Source organism: Indicator indicator, chromosome 29 (assembly GCF_027791375.1).
Source record: "Indicator indicator isolate 239-I01 chromosome 29, UM_Iind_1.1, whole genome shotgun sequence".
Lineage (NCBI taxonomy): Eukaryota > Metazoa > Chordata > Aves > Piciformes > Indicatoridae > Indicator > Indicator indicator.
Window position 1 is genome coordinate 7,673,769 of NC_072038.1, and position 15,190 is coordinate 7,688,958.

The 15,190-nt window shown below is 46.4% G+C and overlaps 1 protein-coding gene across 2 annotated transcripts in view; it reads left to right on the top strand.

Moving 5' to 3' along the window:
* The window catches only part of RPTOR (regulatory associated protein of MTOR complex 1), a 167,296-nt gene that overhangs the window by 127,954 nt on the left and 24,152 nt on the right, over nucleotides 1-15,190 (top strand). For both annotated transcript variants that reach the window (XM_054393726.1, XM_054393727.1), the window contains 4 exons: nucleotides 337-440; nucleotides 1,398-1,581; nucleotides 3,339-3,449; nucleotides 12,171-12,276. In XM_054393726.1, the coding sequence (XP_054249701.1) occupies nucleotides 337-440; nucleotides 1,398-1,581; nucleotides 3,339-3,449; nucleotides 12,171-12,276 (505 nt within the window). The remainder of the gene's footprint in view (nucleotides 1-336; nucleotides 441-1,397; nucleotides 1,582-3,338; nucleotides 3,450-12,170; nucleotides 12,277-15,190) is intronic.

The window sequence follows — 15,190 nt, forward strand, 5'->3', positions numbered from 1 at the left end:
CTGGGACAGCTCAGTTTGAGGTGCTGGTCAAAGTTGTAGCTGCAACTGATGCAAGGAAAAGGCTGCTGTGTTAGTTAAAGCCATTTCCCTGTAAGTAACAGCAAGACACTTTCTGGTAAGTGTTTTCTGATTAAAAAAGTAGTAAAATCATCTTACTTGTTGGGAGCTGCACAGGAGCTTCTCCTCACATACATTTTTAAACACACAAACACACTGATAGAGCTTTAACTTCATTCAACCCCAGGTGTGCAATTCTATTAGATAACAAACAACTGTGGGTGGTGCTTTGCAGTCTTGGCTCTTCTGGACTCTGCTGTGTGTTTTTTTTTCCTCTAGGCAACAGTAAATGCTCGTCCCCAGCGCATCCTCGACACCTCCTCCCTGACTCAGTCTGCCCCAGCCAGCCCCACCAACAAGGGCATGCACATCCACCAAGTTGGGTAAGCCAGCACTGCTTTCTAGCACCTTGCCATAGCAGGTTTAGGTGCTCTCTGCCAGTCACTGCACAAGCACCCATCCCAGTTAACTGTAGAGAGTGTGGACAAGCCCAGGTCTTGGTATAGTGCTGGTAAGGTGTTCAGAAATAAAGGGCTTGGGAAAAGGTGGGGAGTGAGTTCTTGGTTTGCTTTTTAGGACACAAGAGTAACTAGCCACACTAGGTATCTGAAGGTGAATTGAGAGGAAGAGCTGACTGCTGCTCATTCTGTTGATTACTGTGTGGGATCCACTTTTCCCATTGAAGTCTGATCTCTATTCTCACCACTTTCAACTTCTACAAGCCAGGATTGTCTGGTGATCAACAAGCAACACCTGAACTCCAGGGAAGTTGAGATCCAGGGAAGTTGGGATGGGCAAAGCTGGGACTGGAAGATTCAGTTATTTCCCAAAGCCTGCTCTCCAAGAGAAAACACCATAATTGAGATCTAGCAGTCCTATAACCAGTGTGACCAGCAGGGTTCAGAGTTGGAATGGAGGGCCCAGAACTGCACAGTGATGTTTTTAGTGTTTCCTGGCAGTGTAACCAAACTGTAACCATAGAATCAGTGTGTGAATTGAGATGCATTCTGTGGGCTGACAGCACTCCCAGTCTCCCCACTGACATACAGTGCTGTGCCTTAGGTCAGACATCATGGGCTGTGGACAGGTTGGACCTTCAGGTTTCCAAAATGTTGATTTTTCTTATCCTCAGTCTGGTGCTGGCACCGTCAAGGCTGACTCTTCTTTCGGGGGGGTGGGGAGGGTGTTAGGGTGGTGGGAGGATTGTGTGGCTTTGGTTTGGTTTTGTAGAAGCAGCACAGCAGTGAGTTATAAATCTTACAAGAAATAAACAAAATAAAAGTAACCTAATTCACATGTCCAGTAATACCTAAATGCTTCCCCTCTTTTTTGGTCTTTAGAGGGTCACCTCCAACTACCAGTACAAGCAGCTCCAGCCTGACGAATGATGTGACAAAGCAGCCAGTCAGTCGGGACATCACATCTGTAAGACCTGCCAATGTTGGCAACATGGGGGTCCAGTATACTCCCCACTCCCACCAGTTCCCCAGGACAAGGAAAATGTTTGACAAAGGGCCAGAACAGGTAAAGAGACTTTGCTCTAACATCTGGCTACATCCCCTCTCCACTGGCTTTTGTAACGCATTCCGATCCTTGTGGTTTGTTCCAACATATCTCTTGTTTGTCTCTAGCTGCTGTTAACTCCAGATTGGCTTCCTCTAACCAGTAAAATTACAACTGATTCATTTTTTTCCCCCTCAGGGATAAATTTTGGTTTATAGCTTTTGATACAGCATTATTCGCTTTGCTACTAGGAAGTGTTTAATCAGAGTTGATTACTCTTTCATAAACATTTGTCTGCCTGAGCAATAATGGAATTGGATATGTGACCCACAGAGGCTTATCCTCCAACCTGAGCAAAGCAGAGACCTAGAAGGGAAAAGGGGAGATTCCTCTTCCTTTAAAATACAAACTGGCATTGTTCTTGATAGGTGCTCCTGCACCAGAGTGTTCACCTTCTTTCCAGCAGCCCCTGTCTGCTATGCACAAGGGAGGATATGAGCCCGGGCTATTACTCAGAAAACCAAAGCTCATCACAGGTTGCCCTGCTGGAGAAGAGCTGATCTGTGAAGAGCTGTGGGGGACCTCTGGGAGGAACAGCAGTGACTCCTCAGCCTGCAAGCAAGCCAGCAAGGGTTGTGCATACATTTTAGTGTTTTGAAGTCAGGTACTGGGCATTTTTCCGTTCACAGAAGCATGAAGGGCTGATGTGCCAAGTAGAGCAATCAGTCAGGTTTTAGTATGCACAAAAGATTTGGAATTACCTTCAGATGAGTCATATCAGATGAACGTGGTTGAGTCCAAACACATTTGGACATGCTTGGGGCCATCACTTCAAGACAGAGACTCTGCTTATCAGTGATCCACGTTCTTCAGGATTCAGCCATCTGGCAATAGTTTTGTGCTGCCTCTCCCTCTACTTCAACATATGTGGACCTGAGGAAAATGAGAAGGAGCAGATGTGCTCTGCTGCCTGTATTAATGGACAAAGCATGATGGAGAGAGGCCATTGATCCTTCTTTCCTCCTTCTTGGTGCTGTGAAAGGGAAGGATCTTCCCATAATAAGCTGTGAGGCCACAGGATGAGTGGACAGCACAGCTCTTAGGTGTTCTGACTGCTGAGCAGTAACTGCTCTTCACTGTTTGCTTACTCTGACATTTCTGCCTTTGTTTAATGAGTGGTCTCACAGAAGCTTCCAGGCATGGGCAGTCAATTTTTCTGTGTGATTGCAAGAAAAAAAACGTTGAAGCCTTAGCAGAAACACTTTCACCTCTCACAGGGATGGCAGCACTAGTCTGGCTTCTATTTGTGAAAAACTGGATGAAATCTGGATGAATGGAGTTAGCCTTCCCCTTTTCCTTTTGGATGTCTCCTTTGGATATTCCATGTATATATACCCTGATGTGAAGCTCTGCCTGGCTGTACTTGATCCTGAATCATCTTCACTGCTCCACTGTTTCTAATGCCAGATGCTTGAGGGAGACTGTGAGAAAACTCACCCTGGGACTTCACTGTGATGAAACACTGATGCTTCAGCCCTGATTCATACAGTAGCCTGGTTATGTCCTGTGCAGATGAGGGGATTTGCACATTCCCCAAGAGTTAATGCAATGACAGTGATCTTCAAGGTAGATGTCAAAATTCCACATCCTTAGCAATGTCTTTGAGCCTTTTTCTGCCTGGTGACGTGTTGAGGGAAATGCAGGTATTGCTGTGTGTGCAGGTTGCTCAGGTGAATGGGAGGGACGTGGGTTCAAGCTGCTCTTCTCTTTCTGGGCAGACGACTGACGACGCCGACGACACCGTGGGACACAAGAGCTTCATCTCAGCCTCGGTGCAGACAGGGTTTTGCGACTGGAGTGCAAAGTATTTTGCTCAGCCAGTGATGAAGGTAATGCTCTCTTCTCTCTGTGCATGCTTTCTGAATCCCAGCTCTGCAGCTCTCAAAGAGTGCTGGTGTCCTGAGCATAGGCTACTGCCTTTCCCTGTTCTTTTTCCCTTCCTCTTCCTTCAGTCTGGGGAGGGAAAGTAATGGACTGGCTTGTACCATGCTGCTCTGGGGTGCTGTGTGCTTGTAAAGAGAGAAGAAATCATCAGAGGGAGCACAAGAGTCAGTGACAGACAGGAAAGTGGTGTGTTACCAGGAAAGAGCCCAGACCAAAAGCCCTGCATCCCATGGAGTGCATTCAGGAAAGAATATAGAAAGGAAGAGAGGTTCTGTAGTCAGCCCAGATCCAACAGTGATGTACAGTTGCAGGTTGTGTTGCAGAGTTGTTTCATTTTAAATGTTGTGCTTGTCTATGTATTGAAAATTGAGTCATAGTAAGAGTTAATGGCTTCTTTAAAATGGAAATAAATGGAAGAAGTGGACTTTCCTTTAGTCTAGAAAGGGCTGTGAGAGGCTGGAGAAGGAGAGATGCTGTTTGCTTTCTGACATTCTAGCTGAATTTTCTGGCTGTGGCAATGCTAAAACAAGCAGAGAAATGGTGGTGACTGCTGCCCTGGGTGAAGGCCAAGTAATCCCAGTGGCACTGGGAACACTCCCTTCACTCCAAGTCAGCCTTGACTCTGCACTTGAGTGTGACTTCAGAGCTGTTCTCTGCTGACAGGCACCCTTTAGACACCTTTATCCTAAAAAAATAAAGGAAGTGATAATGACTGGACATCTATATGGCTGCCTGGAAGCAACTTTTGGAGCAGCATTGTTGGTTTTGGTTCTTAAAGTAAAAAAAAAAAAAAAAAACCCAAACAGTGCTGTTATGGCAAAGAATGAGGCTGGTAATGCCAGGTGACCACTGAGATCTATTTAGGAGTGTGTTCTGGTAAATAAGTTGGGTTTATGTGAAGCAAGAGATACACTGAAGCCTTGTTCTAGGAAAAGGAAGAAAAAGAAAAAAGGAAAACAGAGCTCTTAATAGATGGTCAGAGATTGTCAATGACTGGAAAGAGAAATTGTTAGATTCCCAGAATCTTTTAGCCAAAGATCAGGTTTCAACTTTAAGAATGAAATGAAACCAAGCAGTAAATTTTACCTTTGCTAATTGAACCCAACAAGGCAAGGCTGCAGGTACCCTGGGAGGCCAGCAGCACAAAGCGGAACACAACTTTCAGCTTCATTTCTTGGAGGTATTGCAGTCTCTGTGAGTAATAATGCCCAGGCTGCATTAATGCCATTACCTGAGCAACTCTGCCACAGATGTTTGTATCCAACCACTGATATTTAAATCTTCATCATGAGGAAATGGTCCCTTTTATGAGCTGTCTCAGCCAAGAATTGCCACCGAGCCATCAGTCACTGCTCATTCCACTCTTTAGGCACGTTAAAGAATTTGGTGATGAGGTGAGGTAATTGCCCTCAGGTTTAAGGGTATCAGAAAAGTAGTTACATGGCAGCCAGTTTCTGTGTAGCTTTGATTTCTTTAGAGAATCACCAGGAGGAAAGACTAGATGGTGAAATGATTGCCTGATGCTTCCTCAGTTGCTGGGGAAATTAACTTTCTTCTGATATCATTAGCAGAATAATTCATTAGGAAATACATCTGGCCTGTGGGGCTTGCTTGCTTGGTCAAGCTTTAAACCAGGATTTTTTTCTCTCATCAAGATGAGTTTTGGTGTCTTGATTCAAATCCAGAAGAGAGTACAAGAGGAGGGAGGATGTTGTTCCATCTCTTAGTTCTTATTAAAAACATTTGTCTGCTTTTTAAGGAAAGCTCTTCCCAGTGAAGAGGGGTGTCTTTATTAATAAAATAAATCATCTTAGACAGCCATTCAAAGGCAGCTTCAATGGTTGGATGGGGAGCTCTGATGTGTGTGTGTATGGATTTACTACTTCGTGTACATAAAACATAAAAAAAAAAAGAGGAAATGCTTTCAGGGAGGAAGTGAAAAATGTGGTGCATTCCTGTACTAATTTACAGAAGCCAGGGTGGGGGAGTCATGGAGATTCGGGGTTTCCCTGTGTCCCAGTGAGTCCCAGAGTGCTCAGTGTCTCACCCTGAGAATTAAGGTGCTGCAGACTGCACCACGTGCACAGTGCTCTATCTCTGCAGATTTTACTAGCAGAGCAGGAGTGTGTGTGGCAGTGAGGGTTCTTTTAACAGTTTCCTAAGTGGTTTTGTTTGGAAATGCTCTCTGACTGGGGCTGAGTTTTCTGAGCACAGACTGTCCTCACAGCAACATTTCAGGTAGAGTTTGAGCCGAAGAAAATCTATGTTTTCCAGTAAAACAAGGAGGAGAATTGATTTTCCCATTACTTCTGTAAAGCAGCTTTAAAAGTCCACATAGAAGGTTTCTGTAGGAAATCTTTCGTGTTATCGTGTCCTAACAGGGAGTTACATGGAACTTGGGTATTAGAGAGGTTTGTGTGTGTGCAAGGGACAGGAAGGAATCTCTGCAAGAGCTTTCTTTGGTGTTTCTTGATTGCTGCTCATGTAATCAGGTAGGGCTGGCCATCCAGTATCTCAGGTGCTGGGTGAGTTTCTGTAGCATGCTCCTCTCCTTGAATCCACTGTTCCTTCAGAAACAAGGGAAAAACAGCCCTGGCTGGTGGCTGCTGTCTTTTGGGAACTTCAGCCTCATGAAAAACGCAGAGAGTGAGGTCTGCTGAGTACTGATGGAAGAAGCTGACATCGATGTTGAATTCCAGCACTTCATTTGGAGATGCTGCCTACCATGATAAACAGGGAAAGATAAGACAACTATTCCTGTAATGAATAAACATAAAATGACTGTGAGTGCATCTTAGTCATATTTAATTTATGAATTTAGTTTTGCTTCACAGACCTTGCTCTGAGAATGCTTTCTCTGGAAAGATTGAGGGATTAATTTCCAGTGTAAATCATTGGCTCAGTTTCAAGCCAACAAACCCAATTTGATTTATCGATTATCTAATCAAAAAATGGAGAAAGAAAACAGTGCATTGTGAATTCTCAGGAAAACCAGATACCTGCCCCAGCTAGCTCTGATCTCTGCAGAAGCCTTTTCCTTTCCCTGAAAACTCTTGTGGCAAAAGGCTGTTCTGCTAACCACAGGCAGGCTTGGACCGAGCGGCACAGGAAAGCCTTGTTGCCAGCTGTCAGGAAGCCCTGTGTCAAGGAGAGCGGGAGCCAGCATCTGTTACTTCCAGGCCTGGCAGAACATGCAGGCAGGAGCTGGGTAAGGATCCTGGAAGGTGAGAATTACATAAGGAATCCTTCCTGATCAATCCCTGCCTTGGCCATGGTTCAAAGCCCTGGCGGAGAAGCGAGGCTGCGCCTGCTGCGGGAGCGCTCGGCAGGGCCAGGCTGTGTTTACTACTGCAGCTGTCTGCTGAGGCCTGCCGGCTCCCCTCCAAATGGGAAAGGCTGAGTGCTGAAGAGGAAAAACTTCCTTGGCTTTCAAATGGCACTGCTTGGTGGGAGGCTTCAGAATGGTAATTGGTTGCTGTCTGAGTGGAAGCTCAGGAATCGGTGCCGTGTCTTGGTCCTTGTGGTGCAGCACTGCTTGTGACTCCTGCGTACCCCTGGAGCTCTGCTTGGAGGAGAGCTGAGTGACAGCCAAAACTAGGCTCTTGTTTACTAAAAATCACTTCCTGGTGCTTAAATAGGAGCTGGAGAAGGAGGCAAAGACATGCATGATGAGCCTAAACAGTTCTTTTGAATAATAATTCTGGGTTTCCAGCCAGCAGCAGCTGGGCTAGAGGTCACAGCTCACACACACATCCTGACGCTCTCCTGTGCTTGTCTGTCACCAGAAGCTCCTCTGTGACATGTTCTGTGGAGGTCAAGTTTTCATAGATCCTTGCACCCTCCTGACCAGATCCTCCCAGCAGCTCTGTCCTGCAGGCAGTTGGATGCAGGAGGAGAGGACTGCATTTTGGCTGCACCTTCTGGCTCTTTCTACTCACTTCATTGACGGTTGAAGGGCTTGGCTGGTCAAACCCTGTCTGGTTAGCAAAAGTTCACTGTCTGTCTGTGTCAGACTTTAACTGAACTGGTGTAGAGTGTCTGTGCTGGGTTACAGCTATTTGCAGCACTGTTATGGGTAGGCTGAGTTCAGCTGAGTTTATTTCATTAATATTATTGCACCTTTGCTCTGATAACACTTCAGAAGGACCCATGGGGATTTTCTCTCAAAGCTCTGTGACTCTCCTGCAGTATCACAGAGTTGTGCCAGGTTTCTGCCTATGCAGGCTCAGGCCCCATTACTTTCTCTTTCTGACTTGCCTGTCCACCAAATTCCAACTAGCATCAATCAGCTTAATGATACCACTCGGCTTGGTGAGACCCAGAGCCTGGATCAGGAAGTGGAGCCACACAGAGCAAGCTCAGCAAGTGTATTTTGGGCGTTTTCAGCTGTGAGCCCAGCTGGACCTGGGGGAAGCTTTTGGACACACAGAGATCCTGGCAGAAGCATCTTTGCAGGAACTTCCCTTACCAATTCCAAGGTGATGACATCCCCCTCATCTATAGAGGCTTTGGCACATAGAATGTGGTTGGTTGAGTCAACTGTACCAAAGCCAAGACTTCAGCATATGCCCTGAACATTCTCCTGCTGCAAGGAGCTGGATTACATTGCAGAGTGGTACATGGATCTAACCCCTTCAGAACTCAGCCATCCTCTGGGCCAGCATCTGGGACTCTCCTTTGTTCACATCTTCAGCATATGAAGAGGCAGACAAAGATGGCAAGGAGATGATTGTGGAGGCAGAGGCCACCATATGAGAATTGCAGCTGCTGCAGGAAGATGCCCTGCAGAAAAAATGGAGCAGGCCAAGTAAAGACATCATCTGCCCTTTGCTGTTCTGGGGAAGGAAGGGCTGGTGCTGGGGATGGTGTTGAGCTTTCAGGTCACCATCAAGCAGCACAACAGCAGTGCAAATGCAGACAAGAACTGAAAATCTAGGCAGGGCCCTTCTGTCTCACCAGTGGAGATGCACAGTCACTTGTGCATTGAATCTGAGTTAATGTGCTGGGGATCTGAGGTAGTGGAATAATCTCTCCCTGAGATTTTCCTGATGTGTCTCCAGAGTCAGCTTTGACTGCTGCCCTGCCTGGAGTTCAGGGTGTCTGCAGGAGCTGTGTGCAGCAGCAGAGGCAGAGTCTGATTGGTTTCCATGAGGAATCACTTCTGCTGACCTGGCATAGCACAGATCACAGTCATCACCCAGCAGAAGTGTTGTCTCCAGAATGGTGAAAGCAATCAGAGATCACATACAGAAGGATTCTGTCATTGTCAATTCTGCCCCAAGAGCAGAGAGGAGAGCCTTAAGCAGTGGGCTGTAGAGATGCCTTTACTCTCCATCTCAGGAAATTATAACAACCATTTTGATTCCTTTTTTAAGGACCTGCAGATGAATGCAGGACTCAAGGATGCACCAGAATGCTACAGCTGAAAGAACAATAAGTGTGCTTCAGAAAGTGTGTAAAGAGATGAGGAGAAAGGACTTACAGTATGTGTGTGGATGCTCAGGGGATGGAGCTGGACCTGCCTGCAGAAAGAAGGAGGTGCAGGAACCCCCCAGGTGGATAGAGACAAGGACCTACCTCCTTTGGCACTCTGTTCATCATGCAGGGCTTCACTTGTATTGCTGAAAGGTTCTCAGATCTGTGGGGGCTTTGGGTGGTGGTTGGAGCTTTAATGGTTGGACATTTGATGGTTTATTGTCTCCCAAGCAATCAGTATGCACAGTTTGAACTCAACAGGTGGGATTGGAGATGTCTCATGAGCCAGCCTGCCAGAACTTCCCCAGAGATTTGCTGTCTCATCTGTGACAAGCTGTAGATGGTGCTGGCCATACTCCTGTCTGAGTTTCTTGCTCAGTCCCTTTCACCATCTGCTGCTCTGCTTGCAGGTGACATTCAGGACACACCAGTCCAAGTGGGTTTTGAATGGAAAGCCCAAACCCCATTCACTGCTGTTCAGCAGTGGCTGAGGCAGAAGCTGTTCTAGTGAGGTTGGGAGGACAGGCAGTCACCAGGTGTTTGCTGGTCTTGATGAGCTTGGTGTGGCTCTCCTGGCCTGCAGATCTGCCTTTTGGCATCACTGTTCCTATTGATGGGAGGCCTGCAGGCTGTTTCCTCTTGTCAGAGTATTTCATCCCACAGTCACTTGCACTAAGCCTTCTTCCAGCCGTGTCTGAGGCTTGTCTTGCCATATGCAGTCTGCTGATGCTAAAGCCTCTGGGAACCATACCCTGAGGGACCTCCTTACAGGAGCAGTCTTTATTAGTGCTATCAGAGGATTAAAAACAACTGCTCACTCAGCCTTCTTGGAAGAGAGAAGTTCTTCTTCTTCAGACCTGAAAAGCCCAGCAGCTCCTTTAATGTGATGTTCTTTGTCTACTGGAATGAGGAGTGCTTTGCTCAACTGCAGAACTGCACATTTCTTAGACCTGAGCTGCAGAAGCTGCTGGATGCCTGCAGAATTTACCATTCTGCTCATTTCCCTTCTCCTCCCCTGGCCTTTTAGGTCTTGCTTTAATTTATTCCCAGAGAAGTTGGGGTTTTTATTAAGGTGTAGGTGTAATCTTTCCACTCTCAAATCTCCTTTGCTCTACTTTGTCTTGGCTTTGTTTATTGCTGTACATTAGTGGTCGTTTGTCATTGCCTTGCTAATAGGTGTTGTGTTCTTGAAGAATTTAAGTAGTGGTGCTTTGATCTTGGTTTTTTTGTTTGGTTTGGGTTGTTTGGTTTTTTTTTTTTTTGCCAGAAGAGAAGGTGGAGGGAGGGGTTCTTGTTTTTTAATTACTTTTAAAAAGCAGAAGTTCAGCTCAGTAATAGCTGCTCTCCACAGGCTAGTGCATTTGGAAGACAGTTTATATACTAGTGACAGACCGTTTAAGTCCTTATTCAGGGGAAAAAAAAAGTGTTTGGAAGGAACAGGGAAGGAGTTGAAAGGACTTTGTCTGTTATGTCTCTTTTCCACAGGAGTTCCTGCTTTTGGAACAGCCAATGTCAAAAGAAGTCAGGTTAGAGCCCTGTAGCTCAGCCCTTCATTGACCCAAGGGTGTTTCTGGAGCAATGCTGGTGTTAGGCTTGGGTAAGGTTTTAGGCTTTAAGTAAAAGACACCTTCTGTAACTCCTGTGGTGTTGGGAGTGAGATCATATGAGTTTATTCCTGTGGATCCTGTTTTTGACTAAGAGCAGGAATACCTGTGGTCCCTACCCATCATTAGAAGCAGCACTGTGTCTTCTCCAGTGCCTGGCAGGGAGCTGCTGGTAGCTCTGGTACTGAATCCCCAGCTGGCTGGAGGACAGTTTTTGCAGGGAAGCCATGCAGATCGAGAGGGGATTCTGACACTCTGCTCTGGTAAGACCTCACCAGGAATCCTGTGCCCAGCTATGGGACCCCCAACACAAGAGAGACATGCACCTGCTGGAGCAGGTCCAGAAGACGGCCATGAAGATGATCAGAGGGCTGGAGCACCCAGGACAGGCTGAGAGAGTTGGGGCTGTTCAGCCTGGAGAAGAGAAGGCTGCAGGGAGACCTTATAGCTACATTTCAAAATCTGAAGGGGACTTACAGGAAGACTGGGGAAGGACTGTGTAGAAGGGCTTGTGGTGATGAGGGACAGTGGTTTGAAACGGGAGCAGGGTAGATTTATGTTGGACGTTAGGAAGAAGTTCTTTACAGTGACAGTGGTAAAATACTGGAACAGTTGGGCTGGGGATGTGGTTGGGGCCATGTCCCTGGTGACATTCAAGATCAGGCTCAATGTGGCCCTGGGCAGCCTGCTCTAGTTGGAGGTGTCCCTGCTGACTGTAAGGGGGGCTTGGATAAGGTGACCTTTGAGGGTCCCTTCCATCCCACTGCAATCTGTGAATCTGAGTGTGCTGAAATCTTGGGGCTCTGGTGTGTGAATAAACATCACCAAACAGATCAGAGTGGCTGTGTATTCCTCCAGGACTCTCTCCAATTTCAGGCAGAAGTTTGTGTGTAATCAAACCAAGATGACACCAGGGCATCATTTTCTTGCAGCCAGTTCTGGTATGGGAAACTGAAACAGTTACCATCAGTGGTAAATGTGCTGTTGGTAACTTGAGCATCTTGGGGATTTGGAAATGCAGTAATGCCTTTTTTGGCCTGCAGTCATCTCTTAGCAATGAGAGGAAGATTTTAATGTGTCCTGAGCTCTTTGTCTCTCTCAAAGCTGTGCTCTCCCTTTAATCTCAGGATCACTATGTGATGCTTTTCAGCTGAAAAGTGTTAAGCAGAGTGATCTGTGTTGGACTGCAATCAGACTCAGCATTGTTTAGGGAGGAAAGGAGATCATGGTGACCATGTGTCCTGTGGAGAGAGGTTCCTTCACCAACCTCTTGTGTGTGTTACAGCAGCAGGTGGTTTGTGCACAGCTCTTCACTTTGGAGAAATGCCTATTACTTAAAACACAACAGAGGACAGCAAAGGGAAAAGAGAAGAGATTATGGATGATGAGGAAGGTTTAGATCAGAAAGATGCTCAAGTATTCAATGACATAAGGTCCCATGAGCTCCTCTGTTTACTGCCTGAAGCTGGAAGCCCTAAAGAATTTATGGCTTTATTTTATGTGTGTGAGTGTGTGTCATAAAGGTAATTCGTGGAGTTTTGATGGTTGCTGCTGTTTTGTGTTGTGAATATGCTGCTCCACTGAAAGATCCCAGAAGAGCACGACTTGGAGAGCCAGATCCGCAAGGAGAGGGAGTGGCGGTTCCTGCGCAACGCTCGTGTCAGGAAGCAAGCCCAGAAGATCATCCAGAAGGGTGAGTGAGTCCCTCTTGCCCATGTCACAGGCAGCTTCCTTGAGCTCCAAGCACTGCCCTTAGTCAAGTTACTGACCTGCAAAACCCTAATTAGAATCATAGAAGCATCAATTACTAAGGTTGCAGAAAAACCTCTAAGATCATCAAGTCATCAACCCAGCACCACCATGCCTACTAAACCGTGTCCCCAAGTGCCATGTCTCCACATATTTTTTTTAATACCTCCAGGGATGGTGACTCCACCACTTCCCTGGGCAGCCTGTTCCAATGCCTGACTACTCTTTCAGTAAAGAAATTTTTCCTGATGTTTGATCTAAACCTGGTGCAACTTGAGGCCATTTGCTGTCATCCTGTCACTTGTTACTTAAGGGAAGAGACCAACAACCATCTGGCTCCAGTCTCAGGGAGCTGTGAGAAGGTCTCCCCTGAGCCTCCTTTTTTCCAGTCTGATCAGCCCCAGTTCCCTCAGACACTCCTATAAGACCCTTCACCAGCCTCATTGCCCTTCTCTGGACACACTCCAGCACCTCAATGCCCTTCTTGGAATGAGGGGCCCAAAACTGAACCCAGTACTCCAGTGTACCCAGTACCCCAGTGTAGCCTCACCAATGCCCAGTACAGGCATGACCCCATGCTGACCCTTGCAATGGGAAGGTGCCAATGCTCCCACGTGCAGGCAAGGTAATGCTGCTGTGACATCTTTCCTTTCTCACCTGCTGGTTTGGTTCACCAGATCAGGGAAGTGAGCACTTTAGATGTCAAATGTCTGTCTTCCCCTTTGACAACCTAACTACAGCCCCATGGTGAAAAGTGCCATAGTCAGGCACAAGTGCTCAGCCAGAGCATGGCACTGAGCTGGCGTGGGAGCAGAGGAGCCTACGAGGAATGCTTCTGTCAAGGAGCAGCAAGCTTGCCATGAAAGCTGCTTTCTTCACTTATAGGAGTTGACAGAGCATCCAGTTTTCAGTGTAGGTGTTGGCTTCTGGGGCCCCTGGCTGACTGGCAGCAGCTGAGCTCTCCAGCCACGTACAGATCAGAGCCAGCACCTCCACAAGAGCCGGAGCAGGCGGCGTGAGGTCGATAATTCCGAGGCCCTTAAGAGATGCTATTGATTTACCATTTGGGCTTTTCCTCCCTGTCCTGGAACACCCAGATGGGTACTCTAGGTCATGTTTTTAAAGGGATAGAAGGCAGAATACTCTAGGATGACCTCCAAAGCTGCAGTCTGGCTGAGAAGGCTCAGGAAGTGTTTGACGTGTCAGGTACCTTTTGGATGGCCACTCATAGCAAACCAGCCCTGCCGAGCTGCTTAGAAGATACAGATTCATAGAATGGTTTAGGTTGGAAGGGACCTTGAAGATCATCTAGGTCCAACCCTCTGCCATGGGCAGGGACATCTTCCACTAGCCCAGGTTGCTCAACCCCTCATCCAACCTGGCCTTGAACACCTCCAAGGAGGGGGCATCCAGAAGCTCCCTGGGCAACGTATTCCAGTGTCTCACCAGTGTCTCTCAGTGATGTCTTTCCCATTCCCCACTCAGCTGAACTCTAAATGATTACTTGCTCCTGGTAGCCCATTATCTTTTTAATACTTGTATGTATGGCTTTATGTGTGCTGCTTACACAGTTCCCTCTCGTGGGCCTCAGCTTCGTGTTTCATTAGTGTGCTCTCTCCAGAAAGCTGATACTGCTGTTTTTGATGCCTCTTTATGCCCCACGAGGCAGCAGTTGGGCTAGAATTCTTTTAGCACAGGAATTTATTCAAATAGAGTGGAGCCCAATGAAATCTCCTCAGGAATTTGCATACTTAAATGATTCCTGCTTGCCTGCCTTGAACAGCAGAGGCTGGGGAGTGGCATTTCAGGGAGCTCCTCTTACGGCATCCTCCCAGCAGCATTCCCAGGCGGAGGCTGCTCCTCTCCTGGGATGCTCACAGAGGCACACGGAGTTGGAAATAATTGTTTGCTGAATGATGAACTGCCCAAGGCTCAGCCTCCTGTGTCTGCCTCCTTGTCTGGAGGTTTGTTGGGCTTGAGTCACTACAATGAGTAGCTTAATGTCGCAAAACTCCAGAATATCATAAAGCAGAGTAACACAGAAATGAAACTGGAGCCCAGGAGATGGCCTGGGAGATCTTTCTGAATACAAAGAAGGGGATTTTTCATGCTTGTCTGAAGAAGTTAAATCTTTTTTTTTTTTTTTTCCTGGGTTCATAATTGGTTGCTTGACCTGAGTGACTAAAATGCCAGCATTCATTAAAAAAGCATGGATATGTGAAATATTCAAAAGAATTAAAATAGACTTACAATCTTTTAATGAAAATTAGATTAAATAGCTGCATTCAAAAACAAACTAGAACTGAGTGAATGTCTCCTGGGCTTACAGTTTTGTGTGCTGGATTCACAGTGTGCCAAAAAACCTGCAGTGTCAGGGGTATCAAAACTGTTTGTGAACAGCAAACTGTTGTGAAGAAAAGATGGCAAAGGTCTTTAACCATCATTGTAATGTCTCTGTGGAAAATGCATTTTTCATTTGCAAATTAACCTGAAATTTAAAAGCACTGAAATGGAAGGCTAAATAAATAATCCAGCAGATGAAATTAAATGCTGCATTTGAAGTTGTAAAAAAAAAAAAAAAAAAAAAAAAAGTTATTTTTTTAATTGTATTTTCTTTTCTTTTTCTTTAAATTTTGGAAGGAAAAAAGTTGATTTTTCTGTCAGCTCAAACTGGTGTTCCTGTGGGCATCACTGCGCTCCTTTGCTGTGTTCTTTTCCCTTACCTCTGATTTGGCACCACCAGTTTTAGTTTGTACCTTAAGACGTGATTCAATTAGCATGGAGGAGTCAGGGCTACCAGAGAACTGGACTCTGAGAAGGTTCTTGAAGGAGGAGAGAGGTGTTTCAAGGGATCTCTT